General features: G+C 33.3%; 1 protein-coding gene across 8 annotated transcripts; it reads right to left on the bottom strand.

The window, feature by feature from the left end:
* Positions 1 to 262: 262 nt before the first annotated feature.
* Positions 263 to 24,018, bottom strand: LOC135161024 (protein alan shepard). Of its 8 annotated transcripts, none has more exons than XM_064118266.1 (11): positions 22,532 to 24,018; positions 15,626 to 15,973; positions 14,354 to 14,568; positions 13,735 to 13,793; positions 12,109 to 12,254; positions 8,640 to 8,797; positions 8,077 to 8,227; positions 7,571 to 7,756; positions 7,392 to 7,481; positions 6,650 to 6,798; positions 263 to 6,319 (listed from the first exon to the last, which is right to left on the bottom strand). In XM_064118266.1, the coding sequence occupies exons 1-11, from the start codon at positions 22,586 to 22,588 to the stop codon at positions 6,289 to 6,291; spliced, it is 1,590 nt and encodes a 529-aa protein (XP_063974336.1). In that variant the 5' UTR covers positions 22,589 to 24,018; the 3' UTR covers positions 263 to 6,288. The 8 variants fall into 8 exon arrangements, with proteins under 8 accessions (XP_063974336.1, XP_063974335.1, XP_063974341.1 ...); XM_064118265.1 differs by having other exon boundaries at positions 7,565 to 7,756; positions 13,741 to 13,793; positions 22,532 to 24,017; XM_064118271.1 differs by having other exon boundaries at positions 7,565 to 7,756; positions 12,163 to 12,254; positions 13,741 to 13,793; positions 22,532 to 24,016.
* Between the last annotated feature and the right edge of the window lie 6 nt (positions 24,019 to 24,024).

The following is a 24,024-nucleotide window of genomic DNA, read 5'->3' as shown; positions in this document are numbered from 1 at the left end:
ACAAGCTGATATGACTAACTAGGAGATAAGATAAATGGTTAAAACTGAGTATGAATTTTTTCGAATTTTATTCACGTAATTAATCGGACAATTTGGCAACGGGAAAAATTCAAAAGCAGCGTGCCTGGTTGGTAATCTACCGATCTAAAGGTAGAGCTTCTTAAGGACTGGAGATGGATTGGAATTCCCGATCTTCGTATTGGAAACCGCGAACGGTAATTGAAGGGAATAATGACTGTTAAAGAAAAAAAAACAACAATGCTTCATTTTGTTTCTTTCCTTGTCATTTTTACTACAAGTCTATTCTTGTCAAAAAAAAAAAAGATAAAAAGATTCGCTATTAATCACTCCATCTTTTTCCTTAAAATCTAGAAACACTCTTCCACTCATCCGGTCTCTCTGCAACAAATCTACTCTCTATTCCTTTTTTTTCATTTTTTTTATTTTAAAAACAATGAATTACGTAAAAATAACAAAATAAAAGAGGTGAAGAAGAAAAGTTTTTTTAATAATAAAAAAAAGGAAAAAGACTGTACAAAGAGTCTCCTGCCTAATTGCCGTATAAGCATCGTTTCAGTCGCGAATAAAAATATTCGCAGAGAAGAATATGTAATTATTTTCTTCTTTCACTTCGTCTTTAACCCATCCAACATCATTTTCCAGGTTTATTTATTTTTTTAAATTTTTCATCGAAGAGAAACTGAAACGAAAGCCGTTAACGACCGTAGGAGTCTTTAATTCATCATCACATCGTCTTTCTTTCTTATTTTCAATAGAATAAAATTCTTAAGCCGTATGTTCATCTCTCCTGTGATTCCCTCCACCACTCATTTCTATCTCTCTCTTTTTTTCACATACAATCGAAAAGGAAATTTTTTTTTAATTAATCCTAGTCATTCTCGCATCTTAAACATTACTTAAAAACACCCTACACTTCACTTAAATTCCTTAATCTTTTTTTAATGTATGTTTTTTTTTTAAGTTTTCGATAATTTTTTCTCTCGGTTCTGTTTACCTTTAACTACCTTTTTAAACCTTAAAACCTAAGGACTAACGTCTCAATGGACTCTAGAATCTACAAAATTGGGTTTTTTTCATGTTTTTTTTTCTTGTTTCATGTTCATTTCCTAAAGTAATTCTGTCTCCTCAATTATCTTTTCTTCACCTCGAAAGTAAACTTTCATCGTGAATCCTATTTTTTTATTTACTCTAATAAAGAATAAAACTCGAAGCAAAAATTATTTATTCATGAATTTTTCTTCTCTAATTTTATAGTGAAGTGAGGAAACGCAGAGAGAGAAGGTGATTTGATGATTAATTTCAATTAGAAATTATTGGATAAGTTATTTGAAAAAGTTCTACCATCGAGCGTATGTTTTGCCGAGCACTTTCTTATTCCATTTCACCATCTCACTGTGAATTCATTCATTAGAATGTACACAAAATAAAATTTTCATCACACCATGATAAAATTATTGAAGAAATGAAAATTATCATCGCCGACCAGCCCAAGCACCCGACCCGCGGAGCACAGCCAACAACAGTTCTTTGTTCCTCTTTCATTTTTATATGCTTGAAAAATGTACTTTGTTGTGTACGATTTCCTTCATAGATTCAACTAATTATTCATTAATGAAATAATAATGTACGTAAAACACGTCTATTTATATCGATGTGCTCCATTAAGACGAAGATATCGCTAGAATATTATTTGCAATATATTGGTATTTCTTTCATAAAATTGTTTAAATCGGAAGGAAAAAACTGCGATTGAAAAGACGACAGCTACGTGTGGTCGTTAGAGGTGCCCCATAAATAGTAAGGGCATAATCATATGCCCTTAAAGTGTACAAATGCGCAATGACAATTAGCTTATTGGTTTGCTTTAAAATTTCAATCAGTTTTAGTTTCAGCTTGAAAGAGAGCTTTTCTTATCAAATTTTTGTGCCATTTCCAATCAATGGAATCCAAATACGCAACTCATTTTTCAGATGTTATTAAAAAAAATTTATACCATCATTGCACTGACATCATTGGCAAGGGTTCTAAAGAAAAACAATTCTCTTTTTTCAAAGTTTAGGGGGGGGGGGCTTGAAATTTGGTTATAGTTGATGATTTTTTGTCGAATATCGAGGGACTTTACCTAAGCATAGATAACTTTTTCTTATCAGAACACATTAATATATTCATAAAATAAAAACCAGTCAGTCATGACGGGCCCTAGGTGCATAGACTGAACGGTTTCGCCATCTCCATTCTTCATTAAAATCCCGTTCCCCAATTCACAAAACATGCCTCAAATCTCACATATCTAACAAAAAAAAAATACCCGCCCATAAATTAAAAAAAGTATCTAGAGAATGGCTTAGAAAATTGAACAATTCCATAAAACGAACCATGCCAGATTTTTGCCTGTCCATTCTCATAGAAACGGGTATATATTTTCATTTTTTTTTTCATTCTAACGAATAAAGAGGAGGCAGTCGTTATTCTAACTACATCCTAAATTCTATCTATCTTATACATAATCCTTAAAATCTAGGCATTTTCTTACTTATTAGAATCTAATTTTTAAAAAACAAAATTATTCTTGCTTTTTCATTTATCATTTATAAATTATTCTAAGATCCCTAGCTACTCGCAAAAATTCATCGTCATTATCTTCTTTTTTTTCCTATACAGTAAGAGACGTTTTATCATCGTCATCATCCATTAATCCAATCTCTAGTATTTTGTTTGTTGCTTTTTATTTGTCTTGAAAAAGACAAAACATTGTTCTTTGCGATTCCAGTCAAAGTCTACATTTGCCCCCGTTTCAAACACCAAAAAAACTCGTTTTGGTCGTCGCAATTAACAATTAAGTTTATTACAAGATCTCTAGATTTGTTTTTACTTTTCGTTTTAGTAAAATTCTGCAAAAATTTACTATTCAATCACATGAGAATTTAATCATTTGTTTTGTTTCTTTATATCATTTTCTAAGACCTCCTAGATTTATCTCACATGACGCAGTCGTTTTGTTATTTATTCATTTTTTTTTTGCAGTCTCAGGATTTTGAATTAGTCGTTTACATTTATTTTTACGTTACATCATTGACTCCACTTTCCATCATCACTTCGTCATCTCTTTGTGTTCTTAATCATCATCAATTTACCATTTAAATGACTCATACACGAGTACAATAATCGGTACCTTAAAAAATATTTCGACACTCTTTTCTTTCTCCATTGATTTCTCATCTTCCATCTTTGTTTTTTAAATTATTTTTTTTTTCTAATTAACTTTTTAAATGTCTCTCAGTCGATCAAACTTTATCACTCGTTCATTACCCATATACACGATCAAATTGTGATGTACCAAAATAAACTAAATATATTATTTACTTCAAGATTCAACAGTGTAAAAATCTTTCATACGTTTTTTTTCTATTTTTTGTTCTCCCTTTTTTTTCTATCCTTAAAGATGTTTGGTGACTTTTTTTTTCACGATTCATATCCCCTTATTTGTCTTATCATAGAGTAATAGTTGACATTCATAATTAGTCCAAAAAACTAGAAAAACCATTATTGGTATTTGTTTCATTGTTTCATCTATCCATATCTCAGTTAATATCTCATGAATCATGAAAACGGTGAGAGGTAGAAGATTAGTATGGATCGCATTCGATATTCAGTGAAATTCCTGCTCCATGAATATTTTTAATGGTCATAATAGCGGAAGTTACTGGACATTGTGAATCCAGAATTTATTATTCAGGGTTTTCTCAGCAGAAATTTTCCTGCTTCCATAATGAGTGCAGCCTCATGTTTTCAAGTTATGTATTTTTTGAGATACTTTAGATGATGTACGAAAATTGATTCCATTTTATTCTCAATTGTTCATTTTTTTCACTAACTTTTAGAAATCATAAGAATTCTTTGACAGATAATCAATAATTTTTCTTTCGATTCTTCTCCTTAACATTCGAGAAAACTATCTAGACTATTATTTTTTCCCCATCTCACTATCGCGTTCTAATCAATCATTCACACACTCTTGCAATCATACAAAAATCATGTCTTCATCGAGTTTCGGTTCAAGGAAAAAACTCGATTGTTTTATTTGGTAGAAAGCTTTAATTACTCTTCTTTGCTTATCAATGATTTCTTTGTCCTTTCTGTGGGTTTTGCAGGGAAATCCCTCGGCTTGATTAGTGATGCAATCGATTTGTTTGTTGATATCGAATGATTTCAGTTCGTTTTTTTCTATAGCTGAGGGATGAGGAGGAGGAAGAAGAGAAGGTTGATCTCTTTATCCCTAATTTTTATTCTTATCTTTCACTGCTATCATTTTCTAAGAGTCTTGAACTTGTTAATTTTCTTCCGACTGATTATTTTAATTTTCACCACAATTTACCCGAATTCCTTGTAAATTCTACCGTAAAAAATCTACATGTCGTATTTATTATTTTTTTAAATTGATAAATAAATAAAATTATTGAAAAGTAGTTAAAAAATTACGTAAAATTGGAAGTTAGAAAGTTGATATCGAAAAATTTCTTCGAGAATTTTCATTGTTAATTTCTCGATTTAGTTCTTATTTCGTTTCTCTTCAACAATTGGTAAAAATATATTTTTCCCCCGTTTCCTCATTGCTTCCTTATTTCGTTAGTCACCTTAATTTTTTAGGTACTAGATTTTTCCCTCAAGTCTGATAGAATTTTTCATATTTTTTTTCTTCCGTTTCTCTTCGTATTTATCTGAAAAGGCACGATGATAAAAAAAAATATGTTATTTCACTGTACAATTAAAAATGATTTTTTTTTTTCATCTCAATGACTTTTATCCCAGTGGTCATAATCATTTTGTTTACAACTTCCGCTTTTTCCTCCTCAGATTCCTTCCTGTTTCCCCCGAAAATGAATAAATAAAATTGATAATTAAGGAGAGTAGAGCGGAGAAGATGGTTCAAGATGTTGCAAATTGATTTGTCAATATCCGTAGAACTAGTGGATAGCAAGGAAAAATGTTCAGACTTTTCTGCAGATAATCCTATAGTCAACAAAAATTCATTCTGCGATATTCCAAGATATGAATTAATATTCAAATCTTCGCAAAATGTACTGTACATGAAGAATCTCGACTCACCACTAGTCCTTTACCACTTCGATACAGGAATAAAGAATAAAATAAAAAGTAGGGTGATAATTTGGAATGTCTCAACTCAAAACGAAACAGAGTAAAAAAAAATGGAGTAAGAAAATTTAGATTTTTATAAAAACATTATTCAATTCCCATTCTAAAAAAAATACTCAATTAATAAAAATACTTCTGTCCCCAGAATTTAGTACCATTTGACCTTATTCCTCTTCTCATTCAAATTGCAGTTGTAAAAAATAAATGAAAAACTCCATGCAAAATACAAAAATTATGAAATTTTGTAAAAGACAAATTTTCTGAATTTTTGTATTTTTTAATTTTGTCTTTCTACCTTTTTAAATTTGGGGAAGAATGGAAAACTGTTGAATCTAACCAACGTCTGAGCAGCATTATCATTTCTTTAATTAATTACATGATTTAGCCTTCCTTTCCTTTTGTAAAATATGTAATCCACGCATTTGTCATTCACACTTTCCTGAATTATTTCCATTTTTATTTCAATATTTTTTTCTCATTGTAAACGCGTAAATACTTAAATTTATCCTGGAAGCATATCGTCATCATGAAATCGACAATTTCATCGTGAATTCAATGATTTAACTTCGAATTTTATTTTGTTTAAATCCCGACCAATACGACAAAAAAAATTAAAAAACAATGAACTAATCAATCAATAATAATGCTAAAAAAAAGAAAACGATGACGCCAATTGTTGTTTCAAATCGTTCATGGTTCATTTTCAATTTTTTTTTCTATTTATTTCTCCTTTTATTTTTTCATGTCATAACTTTTACCTACTTGTTGCAAAATATCAACTACTTTCATACTACCTTAACTCCTGTGAATTTTTCCATTTAACTATTATTGTTCTTTTCTCCTTGGTAAAATGTATAAAAGATGGCTGGCAAGTTTCTCTTTTCATAACATTTTCTCCTCCTCTCTCATCAGTATTGTTTTACTCTTACACGGAAAAAAATCATTCTATGCACCATTCTTTTATTTCATCCTCAATTTTTCATTGAATTATATATATTTTGTTATCGAGAAGGAAAAAATTCGTAAATTTTTTTTTGTGTGTACAATCGATTCTTTTCATTTTTTACTTCATCTTTCCAGCGTAATGACTCTTCATGCTCTTCGTCTGCTGCCCTAACTTATGTATGCTTCGGTGTAATCGTACCTAAAAAATCATAAAACTATTTAGTGCAAAGAAATTTATTTCAGGCAATAAAAAATCATTGATCATATCAACTCGGTATTAAATAAATAATATATCAATACCTTTCACATTATGTCCACATTTCCGATTTTTTTAACACAATTTTAGGGAAATCTAACTCCAATTTTCTGGATTATTTTTCAGAAAATTGTTCATCACGAAGTGAATAAAAATAGATATATCGTTTGATGTGTCCTAAAAGTGTGTCCTACGGATAATGATGAAATGTGAACTTTTTCCTGAAGGGATCTAGTAAACTATATTCGATCTAACCTATAAACTGTTGCCTACTTGGGCTGCTGTGCCTGGTATTGTTGATAAGAATCATCTGGCGATGCTGCATTACTTGTCTGCTCGGAATCACCAAGTGGCATCGTGTGGATGATGCTTGGCGCTGGGTAAGTTGGGAAGGAGTATGGATGTGGACTTGCCGTGATGTACTGTACAAATAATACACATTTTAAATCCAACCATTAATTTAAATACAGAAATCATTAAGAACAAACGTGACGATTTTCGACCTGAGACTCTTATTCGCAATAATGGTTTTTCCTTCTGAATGGAAGCATTGCAATCGTTCAATTTCGACTCAGAAAAAATCTTATTTTGCTTGAAAACCATGTAGAATGGTCTTAAATGTAAAAATATAAACTTTTTTGAAAATCGTTGTGTGTAATTTTTTCGTTCAGAAAATATAGAATAAATAAATTTTTTTTAAATTGAAATTTTGTCAGATTTCAGTTAAGAGTTGAGTCTACCTCTAAATTTATATTCAATTTTATTGGTCAAGCTGTTTCTGAGAAATCAGTATTTGTTCAAAAATACTTTTTTCGAAATATCTCAACAACGAAGAAAGGTATTGGGTTTTTTTTTTCATCTTTTTTTTTCGTCGTGATTAGATCTATTTGGAATCATTCAAAAATCGGTTGGGGAACCCTGGAGGCAATCATAGTTAGCGGTACTTTTCTGTTTAGGAAAACAAAAATAGTGTACACCCTCTCACACACATATCTAAATGATGAAAATCGCTTACGTTTGTTCCAAGATGAAGCGTCGACATTTGCGTAGTAAGCTGTGGAATCATACTGTACTGTGGATTGCTTGGATCAGCCGATGGCATCATCTAGTTAAATCGAAGCAGAAGAACCTCGGTAATTTTCCCAATGAACAATGAATATAAATAAATTTTCTTTAATCAAAACTCACGTCAACCTGTTGCATGTGCGGCGGTCCTGTTTGCAAAACGTATGGGGCGACCCACGGGGTGCCTGGTACTGTATAACCGGACACTGCTTGACCGTAATGACGATTATACTGTGCCACTCCAGCTGGTAATATCTGAGCTATTATACTTTCATTTTGTCTCACGGTAGACGGATCATAATTCAATGCCAAAGCCTAAAAATTGAATGAATATGTGTTTATTCATCATAATCCTTCACCAGACAAATTAGAATTATACTTTGCAATTTGTGCATCGCTTGATTGAGAAAAAATATATTCGTTGAATAAGTGTAGGGGACGAAAATGTCTTGAAAAATGAAATTAATTGGTTTGATATGTAGAATGTCTTCTCATTTATGCTTCCGAACATAAAATAAATCCAAATTCGAATGCAAAGGGTTAAACAGTTTTCAAGGCAAAAAGTTTGGAATTTGAAGAATGAGAAAGAAGGAAATTGTCAAAATAGTGAATTCCTTCTATATTTAAATACTAACCTCTCCAGTTTCTCGCCACAAAGAACTCTTGTAAGGTTTCTTTTTATTTCCTCCGTCAGCAAATTTCACCAAAAGTAAATCCTTGGAGCCTGCCAGTGCTTTACCGTTGAACATGGAGATTATTTGTTCACATTTTTCTTTAGATTCCATCCTAAATTATCACAGAAAAAAATCATCTGAATTAATGAAAATATAAATTATCATTCAATAATATCAATTTACTTGTAGAACAGTAAGTAAAGGCTATAATTCTAACAGAGATTAACAAAAAACTCTGAACTTTCGTGATTCTTCGAAAATTTGAAGCTTAAATGCTCCGAAATGTTAGTTAATTTATCAATAAAAATAAAAATTTTCCAAAAGCTTTTGCGTCCAAAGTGAATAATTTTGGGTGATATCTTTAAGACTATCACGTACCCCGTAAAGTAATCAAATTCATTTTTTGTAGACCATTGCATTTAGGTGGAATAGTTTTCTCGAGAAATAATGTCTAAGCCTTCACGTCTAGATATTATTTTCTATTTATTTCTACAGAATATTGTAATGATAGTCTGTGAACAAACCTAGCAAATCCGACTCCTTTACTCTGTCCACAGGTATCTCTCAATATCCTAGTCGATATCACTTGTCCGTGTTGCGCCAAAAGTCCCTCAACATCATTTTCTTTGAAATTTAACGGCAAATTAGCGATGTAAAGATTGGTCGGGTCCTGCTCCTGTTGCTAATGGACAAAAAATAATATTCTATGCAAAAATCTGGACAATTTCTACCTATATTCATAATAACTAACTAAATCATCATATAATAATTTTTTTATCTCAGTATTCATCATTCAGTCAAGAATTTTATCTATTGATGCCTTTGATAGAAATGAAAATCTCTTCTAATTGTTTGTTTTTCAATAATTTTCTTCACTTACAGATTGAAGAAATAAAATCAGTTGCAAAATCTACAATGATAGATCTAGGAAAGACCAATTGGGATAATGATAGATTGTTCAATTCGTTTTTTTTCGCACGCCTCGGCAAAATATGTACAACGAATAATTAGCGACAATTGATTTTAACCGTAAAAACATTAATTCCAGTTTGGTGTTCTGTTTATTTCTGTAAAGACTTCTTTGACATGCTTCATGGCATCAATTGCGTAAGAATTTATTTCAAAATGAGTTTCAAAATAATTCCATTTGGTAATAATTCCAAAGCTACCCCTATTCTAGTCGTTATCATTCATCTATCGAGTATTTGCATCGTCGAATAAAAGTGAAGCGAAATGAAGATTGCCATATCATCGATTTGTAACCGAAGTGGGACATTTTTTATTATTACTTCAATCGATGTTTACAGGTACAGATTATCCGTTCATCTCGTCAACGAGTAATCACAATTCATATTTTTAAACTTCTCCTCAGATTAAATATTGATAGAGAAGAATTGTGAATTACTGTATGCATTAATAATCATGATTGAAGTTTATCGCCGATACCACACCATCAGTAATCGAAGTAGCGATCGGCGGATGAAATACTCACTCAAATATTGGAATATTGGCAAGGAGAAATTATTGATAACTTATTGTTATTTCAAAACTCATTTTGATGGTTCTAAAGAATTTTGCTTTTCGAAAATTGGAACTGAAAGTTGAATTTCGAATCGAATAAATAAACAAAAAAATGAATATTGGAAATGAAATTGGAGAGAAATAAAATTGTCAATCAAAGTTGGTACTACGATTACTTTGAATATACTTATACTTTACGACAATTTACTTCAATCTTGCGAATGCATTAACACAAAAACAGAATAAATAATGAAAACATTATGGTATAAAAGCCAAGCTTGATGGCGTTCATATTTCTTTATAGTAAATTTTATACTCAAGATTTTGTTCATTGATTTTCCGCAGTAAATATACATCGGTAGTTCATAGTTGTTTGATTTTTTTTTTCCATTCGAAAAAATACCTACGAAGGTAAGGAAATTTATAATAATTCGAAAAATATAGGAAAATTACAATCCAAGCACATTCAGCAATTTCACCGAATTCTGTCACATTGAACATGAACACATTGCAATTTGAGAATATTTGGATTGAATAGACAAGCGATTTTACACAGCCAAATAATTCATTAGGATTCATCCTTCCCCTAAACAGATTTCAATCAAAAAGCTTTTACACATAATTTCTCAAGTGCTGACATCAGCCAATCGTTTCAAACAGAAAATGGTCCATTTTGCGAGGGTTTTGGAAACTTATTTCAGTTTCTTTATCAATTTTTTAACACGTTATCATACGGAATTATAAAATTTCGAGTATTTAGCACTATCATACAAGCTGGATTTCATCCTAGATCATTATGATCCTACGGTGATCCATATTTTTCTTCGTATGTCACTGGCGAGAAAAACTTGACAGACAGATTGTAGATGTGACTTGGATTTTACATTAACAAAGTACTTATTTATGAATATTCAATAGTGCTTTTTGCTCCATCCTTGGTAGGTATTTTTTTGTTCAGTATAAATTAATGGGCTGAGATATACATTTGGCAATTGATAATTATTTCAGCGTGTACACCGAAGGGGAAAAAAAAACAAAAAATAAAAGTTATATATATTTATGGATATAAGTATATATAGTTAACGTACTGGTTCATTCAGTCTTTTTTAATCATATCACATGCGATTTGAGACATCGTCAGCCTGGCCTGGGTATGTAATGTATTTTTAAAATTTTAATAACCATTCCGGGTTAGTAAATTGTTTCGTAGATTTTAAATTTTACAAGAACATATGATTCTATCTTTGTTGATTCTTTTTTTAAAGTGGAAAACGTCCAATCATTCTCTGTATTCCTTTATCTGTTTTTCATAAATGAATTCAGAATGTTGTTTTCTTTTTTTAAGTTCGAAAACTCTCGAGAAACTGCTGTCTTTTAGTTTTGAAATTTTGCTTGAAGATTCTGTGCTGCCATACGTCGATAAAAATTTGAGAATTTTCGACAATTTGAGTTATTTTTGGGTACAATTTTTCGAAGACAAATACGTAAATGTATGGCAGATGTCGTTTTATTGTAGAAATACTTTGAGACGGAGGAATTGATTCGAAGTAAATTCATGTCTGCATAAATTCAATTTACAAAAATATTGAGAAATAGCGGGGTTTTTTGGTTCAATTTTCATGTATATTTTTGGCCGAAGTATAGCAGCAAGCATCGACAGAGGTAAGTTTCAATTTGTTGAGAAATTTGTGTAGGGGAATGAATGAAAGCGGAAGGAAAAGACGGGATACATTTGTGGTTTAAGAATAAAAATTACTTTCGACAGGTGTAGAGATGACAAAAAAAAAATAAATTATCGCCATTACTATTTTACGAATAACTCGTTTTTACGGACTCATAAAATTCCCATCTCGGAATATTGGTAAAATAAAAATATATGAGTATAGATAGAAAACATGAAGAAATTTATCTTTTAAATATTGTTCGCTCTTCGCGATAAAGAAATAGCAAAACGCGAAATTGTGAATTTGAATATGAAAAGCAGCACCAGAATGCTAGAAAGCAAATGTATCTTTCAAAAGTGTTTTATTCCGTTTTTTTACTAAATTATTCCAACAGGAAATAAATTTTTTGACGGGTCTGAGATACTTGAATATGCCCAATGTCACATAAAAATCAAATTCAAGAAATTCTCTTTATATTCCATAAAATGATGTCGAGTCACAATCTGCAATAACTTATCAGCTTTTTCGGAGAAAAAAAACCTTTTATATTCGTAAAAATATTACACGAAAATTGACAACTGATGTATGATGTTGAAAACAACATACAGACCTTCGACCACGACTATGAGTTGTGGATGTGGTTATATTGGTAGATATTGAGAGGTAGGGAAGAATATGACTGAATAAATAAATAAATAAATAAGTAAATAAATAAAATAATTAGAATGGCCGAAGGGGGAGAAGGAACTGAAGGATAAAGAAAAGAAGAAAAAGAGGTTGTTTTACTGTTACTCTGGTATTACTGTACTTGCATGCACAACCAACGTACACTGGCCAGTCTACGATGCAACCAGATACCCACTTTCGCCATCTGTGCTTGGATGCCCTTGGCGACCAGTGCTTTCACGGCACCCTCTGCCGCCACCGGTGACTCAAAATCTACAAAGCCATAACCTGAAATTGAAATTTATTATTTTTTTTTTACCAATTAGGAATCAGTTTTACGAGTTTCAAGATATTTCGATTCGTCGAACTTCATTTATGTCTATCTACTCTTTCAAACTCTAGGGTACAGGGTTTTCGAACTGCGAACTGTAAGCATCAACTGGGACAACAAAGTAGTTCCATGGAAAGATATTTTATCAACTTTCCAAATGTTTATTCAAATATATCTCGCAGTTTAGGAGGAACTACTTTCTTCGTAAATGAGGGAAAAGGTCACAGCGAGAGGGACATCCTCTCACGAGGAGTTAAGGTTGTTCTCGTATAAAATATTTACAGGACAGTTTTTGTTTAAATTTTTAGGGTAAATCGTTCAAAAAGGTAGATGGAGTATGAGCATTTTCTGTTTAAGATTGTCTGTTTTGAAATTGAAATACAATTTTTCTTTAAAAAGAGAACTTCTGAGGTGTTTACAGGCAGCGTCACGCAATAGATTTTTTTTTAATATCAATGACTCGAAAGTTGCTCAAATAAAAATTGAATCGATTTACCGTTTTCTTCCCGAGGAGTAATTATAGAAATTTCGTAAATTTATATCATTAAGCATCATCAATAATATCATTAAGAAGAAATATATAGTTATATTTTGGCTGCCTATCCACAATGTAATCAACTAAGTGAGACTATATACAGCCAAAAGAAACAATGCTGTACCTATGACATCATCGAATCTTAAATGATTCCATGGAAATGAGAACTAAAAAAATTTAATTATTTAAATGGCAGGGAAGAGTGGGGGCAGAAGGAACGATGGAAAAAAAAACTTTCTAGTTCTTGATTGATCAGCCTGTGGGGGAGACGTCGTAGGGAGGGGTTTTCCATGAATTGCTATGAATTGACTGATAAAAAAAATTTAATGTGATTCTTCGCATTAAAGTATCCCGGAAATAGTACTCATTTCAAAACCACATGATTTTTAAAATTCTTGAATAAAAAAATTATGTCCAAACGAGCAATTTTACGCCCAATCTAGGTTGGATATAATTCAATCAAAAAATAATGATCCACTACTTTCTTTATGGTTTCTTCTGTTATTGAGATTATGGAGGAGAATAATAATTTTGCAATGAGTAAGAATAAACATTCAGTATGGAGAATTTTTGATATCGACATTTACCGTATCCACTATTTAATCAGTGAATTTTATTCTCACCTAATAATTACGTAAATTGCATTCGGGAGAAACAGTTGAACTTAAATAAAATTAATAAAAAAAAAGGAGATTAATATACGTCATGTGAAGAATTTGAAGAAATGTATCATTCGGTGAGTAATATAAGAAGGAAATGACTCATGGCGGATGAAAGGGATGAGTATCTTTTTTCTCGCGCATTGATAGCAACAAAAACTACAAATCGGAATGAATAAGGAAATAATGGCAACAGTGACATAAATGAGACCAACTTAAAAGTGTGATAATTCAACCAAGTACCTCTACATTTATTTGTATTTTTGTCCAGAATCGCCTTTGTGGAAGTTATAGTTCCGTATCTGAAAAAAAATAAAGATAAAGAATATGTCATTAGTTATTTGTAATAGAACACCAACAATTATATATTCGTCATTTACAGACTTTGAAAGACATTATCATGACTATGCAATGTGTGAGAAATTACTTGACCGTTTTTTATGTTACTTCCAGCATTGCAAGACATTAAGCATGAATGAACTATGTATTATGGTTCTGCTCAAAATATAGCCAGCAACGCTTGAATCTACTGAACAAACTACAAAGATCTACTGAATCATTTATGAAGAAACAAATGCAGAATCTCTCATTCTTTTAATCAAATGAAAATGTCGATTAGAACGAGTCTCAATATTATTATGATCCACATGAAAAAGTGCACAGCTACATGTCATTTCCGTGACTGAGTTTACATCGTTAATGGGAATGAAAAAAATGCAACAATTGGAGAAATTGACTGGCCAGTTGTCATGATGAGGAATAATTCAGGTAAAAAAATTTCGGCCAACGAACTATATTTTTATTTCAATTACGAGAGGCTTGCAGAGTAGGACATTAATTAGTTTTTTGGGTGTAAACTCACTGAGAACACATGTTGACGAGATCTTTGTCCGTTGTATTTTGGCTCAGCCCACGAATATATAGATTTGTTTTCGACAATTGTTCTGGCTGTTGTCCCTGCATTGCATTGTTGCTAAGATTCGTACTCATTGTGCCACTCTGACTGCCAGTTGCACTGCTGGAACTACTGTTTGTATTTGCTGGTGACGAAGCCGTTGGTACTCTTTGTCCTCCGTACTGAAAATCAATTATGTCTTTAAATTTTTTGAGTTCAAACTGTAAACAAACAATAGGCCGAGAAAATTCACAGTAACAGCGTGATAAACTATCAGAAATTCAATTTTCCATTGTCCTTGATTACGCATTCAGGGGACACGTTTCATCAGTAGGAAATTTCTTGGAATATTCATTTAATTCCCGATTGCGATAGAGTTTATTAAAGACGACCTTCACTGCAACTATTCATTGCATTCAAAATCACTTATCACCAATCATTTCCACAATTAAATCAGAGATCCAATTCGAGACTTCGGTTACAATGATTTTATCATTTAAACTTTGTAGTTTTACATTTCAATCTCAATATTAAATTGTCATGTTATTAATAGGATCAATATATTAAAGATTGTCGTGGAAATAAAATACTCGACTGCACAATAAATATATTTGTTTTATGAAAAAAAATTTTAAAAAAAATATGAGGAGAAAACTGTACCAGAAAATTTTGAGAGGTTAGTTTGAGAGGAGAATGACGCCCATGGAATCCCTCACTGGCGCATGGAAAGAAATTATCTATAAAAGTTCCAGTACGAGTACTGGAGAAAATGGTAATCCCTCCGTTACAGAAAAATTCAATGGGGTTAGAGTAAAATTACTCGTACTTTTCGGTTAAATTTATTGGGGGTTTTAGAAAATTTTTTTACAAATTGAGGAAAAATACACGTGAATACCAGTAAAATTTCCAGTCCCAGCACTGGAATTTTCCTGTGAATCACCACTTCGCACCTCTTTTTTCTCGTGTTAGTGCTACAATTTTTCTTAGAAATTTCTCTCTGTGTCTGAATAAATGGACAGCATCTTTACAAAATTCTCTATGAAATAAACAAATCAACAGGAGCAGGAATAGTCCTTGGCATGGATCAGTAAAATTATACGGTTCTATCCATCTAATCGTCCAATACTGTACCAATTTATGACCCACGTGGGCCGTAACGTTTATTGGCCAATATGCCACCGCAGACCTCCATTTTTCCCCCTTTTCAACAGAATCAACAAGAATCAATGAAGTACTTACTGATGCATGCTGTGTATAAGCAGTCGCAGCGTAAGGATTAGCGTTTGACGGTAATTGTTGTCCAACTGGCATTTGTGCTGCTGCTGCAGCCGCAGTTGGATATCTAGGATATGATCCATAAGCAGTAACAGCCGCAGCGGCTGCTGCATGCGATGGTGCAGCGCCCCAGGCTCCAGCACCACTTGCTCGGTACGGTACCGGATTACCACCACGGGGTCCACCACCAGCACTCCCCTTTAGTCCATGCCCACCAGCCGTAGGTCCTACACCAACTCCCACACCACCACCGGCATTACTCGCATTACCATTATTGGCACCCGCGTAAGTCGGTCTTGGCCCATTTGTAGCCTAGAAAAAAAAATTGAAAGGTTGAGTTGAAAAGATGGAATTCCTCGTACTTATTCACGTTTTATCATGGAACAGAGTTGTCAAATTGTGATTTTTTTATGGGGCCCTAAAAATAAAAAATGTTAGAGGGCCGAGAATAGAAACACAATTTTTGAAATTAAAAATTCAAATCATGTTTCTAATATGATATAAAATATATCATATATAATATCTAATCATATATATATGATATATTTTATATATATGTATATATATGATGTATTTGATATTTTAAGAAAAGGATAAATTTACAAATTTGGCGATTGCACGCGAAACTTATAGAATTTTCGAGGGTGAGAATTCCTGTCCTTTTTTGGATGATGTCGGGATCATGTTGGTGAACATCTAGTCATAATATGCACTAAATAATTACTCTCTCAATAAATATTTTAAAGTTTATTTTAAGTATACTGCGAGTGGTTATTTTTTTTTGTTTTTTTTTAATTGAGTGAGCGTTGGATTTTCAAAAATACTGCGCTGAAAGCTTTTCGCTGCGTTCCCATCGCCCAATTTGGACTCCGCTGCATTAATTGTATTAGCTTTTGATGTTGCGTGCCTTCCGGAAAATGGTCGCATTTACAATTTTAGAATTATTAGGTCAACGAAAGGGGAAATCTCGTAAAAACCTATCTGCCGAATGGAAAATCTCGACAATTCGGGTTTTTTTTAGGGAAGCACGCTGTTTGATAAAAATCGGGATCGATCATCGAAAAATCGATGTTGTGCATCGCTAGTAAAGAATAAATGTTTTACTCCTATAAAATACAAGACAAGGAAATTAAAATAATCACTTGAGAATGAGATAGTACATACACCTCGATCTAGAATCGAATCGAAAATATCGAAATTCTACGACACAAATTTCTGATTGACTGATATTCATAGCGTCAAATTTAAAATTACTGGACAGTAATGGCGCGCAGGAGGAGATTGATTCTTCTCTAGTTAATAGTATTATAACTAATTAATAGTTAATACTATTACTACTAATAGATGGCGTTACCTCGTCTACATCCCCAATCGCTCAAATACGTCCATATAACACTTGAAGTTGACTTTAATTACCCAACGAAACTCTAATCAATGCCTTCAACTGCAGCCAACTTCGAGTCTTTTAAAAAATGTATTTATCCGACTCTACAACCACAAACTTTCCTTATCCTCATCAACGGATTAGCATTCGCCCTAAAACATCGAAAAATTAAAAATCACTGGGAAAAATAATTCCCAAATTTCCTGTAGCTCTCGCCCTAAAACCTACCATTCCCTTGAAAAAATGGAAACATCAATAATTTAATAATGAAGACCATGAAACTTCATACCGGAAGTTGAGCTCCTACGACGAGAGAAGCTTTGGTTGAATTATCTAGTCTTCATATGATGCAAGTTCAAGCCGCCCCTGAGCTTATTTGGACGACTGCAGGCAGTTCCACCTCCTCAAGTTTGACTTTATGACGCTATGCAAGACGTCAATTTTTTTATTGAATGATAAAACCATTTGAATAGTAGACTGCAAGTCAGTGCTACAGTGCTGGAACAACATAGCAGCTTATTGAACTTGACTCTGCAGTCGTACGTACAACCTCGACTTTAACGGGTTGGTGAGATTGATATGTGGAGAAAGGCACGTACGCAAGACTTCATAATCACGTGGTCAATGCGCCTCTGCATAGGCTACTTTATTTGATTAAAATTGTTTAAACACTCGGGAATCAAGTGATCTCTGCATTTGCCGAATGCACACATATGACTGATTGGATTAAGAATTAATAATTAGATGAGTCAGAAAGACACAATGAAAGTCTCATAATGCAAAAGAATATAGCCAACTGCGAAACTCTATTTTCTTGGAAAAGAGAAGACAATTGTTTATATCGGAATTGTTTATTTTTGTTTTCCAAAATTTTTATGTTTGGAGATGAAATACTATTAAGGTTTCGGTGAATATAAAGAGATAGAGTTTGTTAGGATTTAATTATTTTGCATGGAATAATATTGATGGCGCCACATTTGAATTTCCCGCCAGGAATTTAACCATATGGCGATTGTATTGATTAATGAGAAAAGTCTCATGCATGAAGGAATAAACCTGTGGTTAGAAAATTGAGAAAAAAAATCAGACAAGTGGTCTAGCCGTTGTGACCTCACGTCCTAGAGGTCACTCTCCCCAGTCTCCATAGTCGGTAAATTGGTAAATGTTGTTTGCGGACGATAATTTGATTATTAAAAATAAGAAAACTCGATTAATCTTTGGATTTTATTTTCGCGACTCTCCTCACACGACTGGTTAAAGGCATTACTCGATGCGAAGTGGGAATAAATGGAGCCATGTGCGGACTTTCTATGACCTCTCATGATCTAGGTGAATGTTAGATCCTGCTTCAGTTCGTCGATTTTTTTACAATTCCTTTTTTTACATTCCCCGAGACTTTCTCTGGGTCTCTTCAATCATAAATAATTATTGATGTGAGATTTTCATCGATCTTCAAGATCCATCTTAAGGAGTTATTGGCGATATCTTTCCACAGTTCGAATTATTTGTGAGATTTCTGGACGAAGAGAAAAATTCAGGAAAAATTACGTTTCTGTTCCGTAATTTGTCAATTAAAACAATATTCGGTAAAAATTACGGAACAGTTGCGCATTTTTTTTCAGGGAATTTTTCGGAAAAAGTCCAAAATGTTCCAGAAAAGGACCAGACGTTCAGTGAAAAAAGTTTGCAAAATTTTACCAAAAATTAGAAGAAAAAAACGCTCAACTATGAAAATTTTTGAGTCATTAAGTGATTATAAATTGTGGTTTCCCAGAAATTAACAAAAGAAATGAATGATGAAGAGACATAAGCAATGACTCTTTAAGGTCATGAGCTCAGTTGGAGGGAAAAAATATAAAAATTAATTTTGAGCAGTTCATAGTATGTCAGGATTTTAATGAATGAATGGCTTTTTGAAGTAGTCTCATTGCAAAGCCGGCGCAGCAGCAGCGTGTCGCAACCACTATATAATCGATATTCTTGCACCGCCTACTACCTTTCTAACCTAACCTAACCCTGTCCGTAAGCGTCACTCCCTTTTCTTCCCTTATCCCTTTTATGTCTTAGCTTTCGTCTTCGTTCATAGCGTTGAACCTACAACTTTACAAATTTTTAAAAATCCAACGGCGCATGTGGCTCCCTAAATTTTCCTGATATCACACCAGAGCTTCAAAACTTTATAAATTCTTAACTTTCAGTATCTGTCCAATTCCGAGAGGGTGGACATATGGCGAAGAAAATGAAGAATAAAAAAATATTTTCAATATCTTTAAATCTCACAAAACAAAGTGGTATTCATCAGTTAAATTTTTTTGAAATTGGACTGCAGAAAATCTGAATTCCGTATTTTTAAGGTCATATTTTGCTCATCTCCATGTCTACCTTTTTCATCATCAAAGATTCCCGCACGGTTTTCAAAATTCAAAAGCACCGTCGGAAGTTTTAAGAATTTCTCTTCCTAAAGCTCAAAGCTTTACACTTTTCAAACAAAAAAAAAATGAAAAAAATGGCTCAATTCTCGTTTATAAATATCTTCTACAATAAATATCATAAATATCACTAGAAGTTCACTCATATATTCAAAAAATCATGTTTAAATAATACCCAAACGATTCACATTCCTTAAATACTTAATTTCCTAATCCTGTAATACCAAACACTCAAATAATTAAAAAACCAAAGCTTCCATTCATTAGCAAAAACAAGGCAAGTCCTTTAAAAATTTTCCAGTTTCTTCTTCAATCATTTAAATTCAATTAAATCATCTTCACTCGGAAACATGATCGTTATGCAATGAATTTCCAATTCCAGGGTTCAATACCCCCATTTGCCTCCACCCCTTTATCAACCTCCCTAAACCGCTCCCCCCCCCCCCGCCCCCTTCTTCACTTTGTCCCTTCATCCATTTTTCCCCTTCTCCCCACCCTATTCCACATTTCCCCGTTTTTCTTCCCCGCGAATGGTTATCGATCAAGGTCAATGTCCTTTCAGCCTGGAAAATCTCAAGACGTGTCAACCTGCAATACAACTTATACCCATGATTGTGCGAAAAGGGTAACTTTTCCATCATTAAAAAAAAAATCCAATGAAGATATACGGTACAGGATTAACGAGGTGAGATGAGGCAGAGTTCCCGGATTACATGTCTGTTTAAAAATTGCTGAAGAGAGAATTGAACGAGAGGAAGAGGAAATTGGAGGGGAGAGGCAACCGACCAGTACAGAGGAAAGAGTCCATCTTGAAAATGCGAGCAATCGAGCGAACAAGACCGGCCGGCGAGAGAACCGCCTTGGCCTTCGCTAGTGGAACGAGAGAGAAAAATGAAAAAGAGAAGTCAATTCTTCCTGTATCGGAGACAAGACGAACGGGAAATTTTTGCAATTGTTTTAATGAAAATACCTTCCCATCGTGGCCATTTTCATGGAAATTTGAATAATTTATAATTGAGATGAGTTGATGATTAGTTGGGTGACAATGAAAATTGGTACTGATGTAAGATAACGAAAACAAAATGTAGAAATATTTTTTTTGTCCAAAAATATTGTTATTTAAAATGTTGGTGCATTTCAAAATTTGTCTGAAGATGATTCTTTGATCGGTTCAGCTTCACGAAGTTATTTAGATTCGAATAAGTCATAAATGGATGACTTTTTGATTTGATTGGTTGTGAGCTTAAGCACGATTCTTAGAAACAAATATTTCATAATGTTTTCCTCCGAAACAATATGTTTAAGTAAAAAACTTTTCTTTAGTGGATTTTTACTCAAACTTTTACTTAAACTTTACTTTAGTGGATAAGGAAGATAGATTGAAAACATATGTTATCGTCCGGCTGAAAAGAAAATCAACAATGGCGACAGTCAATAAGAGGATTTTATCTGGACAACATCTGGTATTGTACTATAACAACTCTAGGGATTCCGCAGTTTGATTGCCCCTTCTCAATCAAAAAATCAAAACAGCTGTCAAAAAATATGCAACGCATGTCTGAAAAACCGTCGACTTTAATCGACAGAAGCGTTTTTTAAGTATTTTTTGGTAATTAGAGTAGCCTCATAGATAAGATAATAAGTACAAGGTTTCACTGTGTATTTACAATGTGTTTGCATTTCTTGAAAAGTTATTTTCAGAAGAAGCATTAGTTTTCACAAATGTACATAAAATCTTCTAAATATTTGTTTCTAAATGCGCTCTTAATTGAATTTTCCCTTGAAACACTCCACTTCAAAGATTCATTTTCGATATCTCTTCATTATTTAAGTTGTTTACAGATTTCTGAGAAACGATTGATATAATTGACAAAATTTGACAAAATTTGACCAACACTTTAGAAAAAGAAACGCACGACCATGAAAATTTTTGAGTCCCTGAATAATGTCAAAACCATCTGGTTTATGTCCACCCAAAGTTCCTCGAATCCATGGCATCCCAGTAATGTCCCATAAAACATGAAAAATCAGGAGATATCATGAATAACTCCTCAAGAACTCCACAATCAATACCGAAAAACGTGCGCGACTTCCGGTTTATCTTACTCTTCCAAAAACTAAAACTCATACATCATGAATCTGTACCTCACCCATCTACAGAACCGTCATTTATTCCTCTACAACCTAACCACCGTATAAAATCATTCCGTTGATCCTCACAAACCCACTAAAACCCCAGTAAACTTAACTGCACCCGGTGAATTCCACGACTACGTGACACTCACGTCTCGACCGTTTTGGATCAATTCTCGTGTATCTCCGCAATACCACCCTTGGCAAATAAAGCCCCCTCCCCCAATAATTCAATGACAATTAAAGCCATTCAATGAACAATCATCCATCAATAAAATTTCTCGAAAAACCAAAAGAGAAAATATTTACTCCAATAATTCTAAAGGGAGAGTTACAAAACTTAAATAGACAACTTCCTCACATCAGATCTCGTTTCGTGCGACCGGAAGTGTAAAATATTAAAGTGAAAAAAAAAATCTCCCTCTCCCTACTGTATTTCCCCTTCGGTGGAATGCAATCATGTACATAAACTCGTGTTTACTTCCCTCCCTCCAGTTGAAGAAAAAAAAATATATATTTTTGATAACCACTGGGTAAATTTTTTCCTTTTTTGCTCCGATCTGTTCTCTTCTGTCCTGCTCTCGCTCAGTTGTTCAGTCAGTGCATTTAAAAATGTAAAAATCCAGAGAGTGGCAAGGAGGGGGGGAGGGCAAGGGGTGAGTGCGATGAGAGGGGTGAAGAGGGGAGGGGGCATGGGTGGGACAGTAGACGCCCCGCGGCAAGCTGTCAAACTACGCCGGTTCCCCAACGATCTATCGGCCATCGCACACCTCCCCTCATTTATTCCGTGTCCGTGAAAAATCAGCAAAATAATTCACTGATTTTTCGTACAATGCTGTTCCACCGATGACACACCCTTCCATCTTGAATTTGACAACTCTATAATTTCAATATTTAACAATAAATTAAAGCCATTAGACTCACCATCATTTTGTAGTTAAGCTTCCTCGGTTGCGCGACATTTTCCATTCTCACCGACATGTTTGAAATTTTTTTTTATCTGCTTTCTTGTAATCGTTGATAAGAATAATACAATTGCTGGTTTATAAACTTCACAATTTTCTCAATTTACTAAGCCGATGGTTGTGATAATTGGGGTGGGATTTTTTTGATTTTTAACACTGCACTTGGTATCACTTTGATGTTGTTCAATGTTGTTGGAGTTGTGGTACTTCATTCGATGATAACTGTTGTATTTGTTCATGTATAAAATAATATAAAATAACTTTTTCAGGGAATTTATAAATTTTTTTTTATGGTGAAAACACACGTTGCAGCAGAGAAGAGACTCTCGTGGCGTGATGATCGCCCCGGAATGGGATAAAGTGAGTGACGAGGGTTGAGGAGAAGGGGGAGGCTTATAACACTGGGAGGATGCAGATATCGGGCGATAAGGAAGGAATGATACGTGAAAATCCTTCAAGGGTGTGTCTTCACATCCAAATAAATTTTCAAAAAATATTAATCAGTTGAACTGATAAAAATTGTCGAATAATTATTTGGATAAATGGGCGATAAAAACAAAATGTTTTTCAATTCACTTCACAAAATCACTTAAAATTTTCAGCACAAGTTTTCACGGGATGAACTTCGTAACTCTGCTATTGATTTTTTTTCTCTTCTTGTTTTACAAAAATAATTTAAACATAATTAGAGTTAGGGATTTTTTTTTATTTATTTTTTTCGTTCATCTGATAGAAGTTCAAAGCTCAGATTTTTTTTTATCCCCCGGTGTTTGCCCGTTGGTGTTCGCAAAACTATCTCACGTTGAAAGGCAACAACTAAACCACTCCTCTCCCCCCCAATTCCCTCATACACATACACATCCAATAACGTCACAGTGGGAGAATTGTTGAAATAGTGTTGGTGCTCCCCCTCTCGTTCCTGTACTCGTACTGTTGTCTCTTGTTTCGTGGACACTCCTGTGTCACCGTGTGAATAAATTCGACGAGGAAAATAATTTATTCCTCTCAACTCTTCCTCCACAATTGATTAAAATCTCGGTGCCAAAATTAACAATCACACATCAACAATATTTGATGTAGAATAATCGGGAAATGTGGGCGATTTTTCAGGCGAAAAATGGAGCACAAAATGGCGTATTCTTTAACAAATTCACAAAAAAAAAATGTTTGGCTTTTGCGCTGTCCACTTCACTTTTACATTAACACTTCAGTCGCGATTATTACGATCATCAAATTTACAAAATTAATATATTTTTTCATTATTTTGCGAATTCACTTTCACCGGCGAATCAATCCTCCCAATGACTCATTTATTTTTACTGTAACCTCGTCTGACACGTGTGCATATATATATATTAATTAATATATATACATATCTATTTTTTTATGAAAACCAAATGGCTCACGAGTTATGGGGATACATTCGGGTGGTGTGGTGTTGTCGTGTAGGTA

The sequence above is a fragment of the Diachasmimorpha longicaudata genome, chromosome 3, assembly GCF_034640455.1.
Source record: "Diachasmimorpha longicaudata isolate KC_UGA_2023 chromosome 3, iyDiaLong2, whole genome shotgun sequence".
Classification (NCBI taxonomy): domain Eukaryota; kingdom Metazoa; phylum Arthropoda; class Insecta; order Hymenoptera; family Braconidae; genus Diachasmimorpha; species Diachasmimorpha longicaudata.
This window is presented reverse-complemented; position numbering and strand designations above follow the sequence as displayed.

What these genes read in the sequence shown, in the direction of transcription:
- LOC135161024 (XM_064118264.1), bottom strand. Translation starts at nt 22,588, where the DNA reads ATGTCGGTGAGAATGGAAAATGTCGCGCAACCGAGGAAGCTTAACTAC. An exon ending in TACGTTGGTTGTGCATGCAA is followed by an intron (nt 8,798 to 12,108) that starts GTACAGTAATAC and finishes TTTGTCCATTAG; the next exon opens with CAACAGGAGCAGGACCCGAC. An exon ending in CGCTTCATCTTGGAACAAAC is followed by an intron (nt 6,799 to 7,391) that starts GTAAGCGATTTT and finishes TTATTTGTACAG; the next exon opens with TACATCACGGCAAGTCCACA.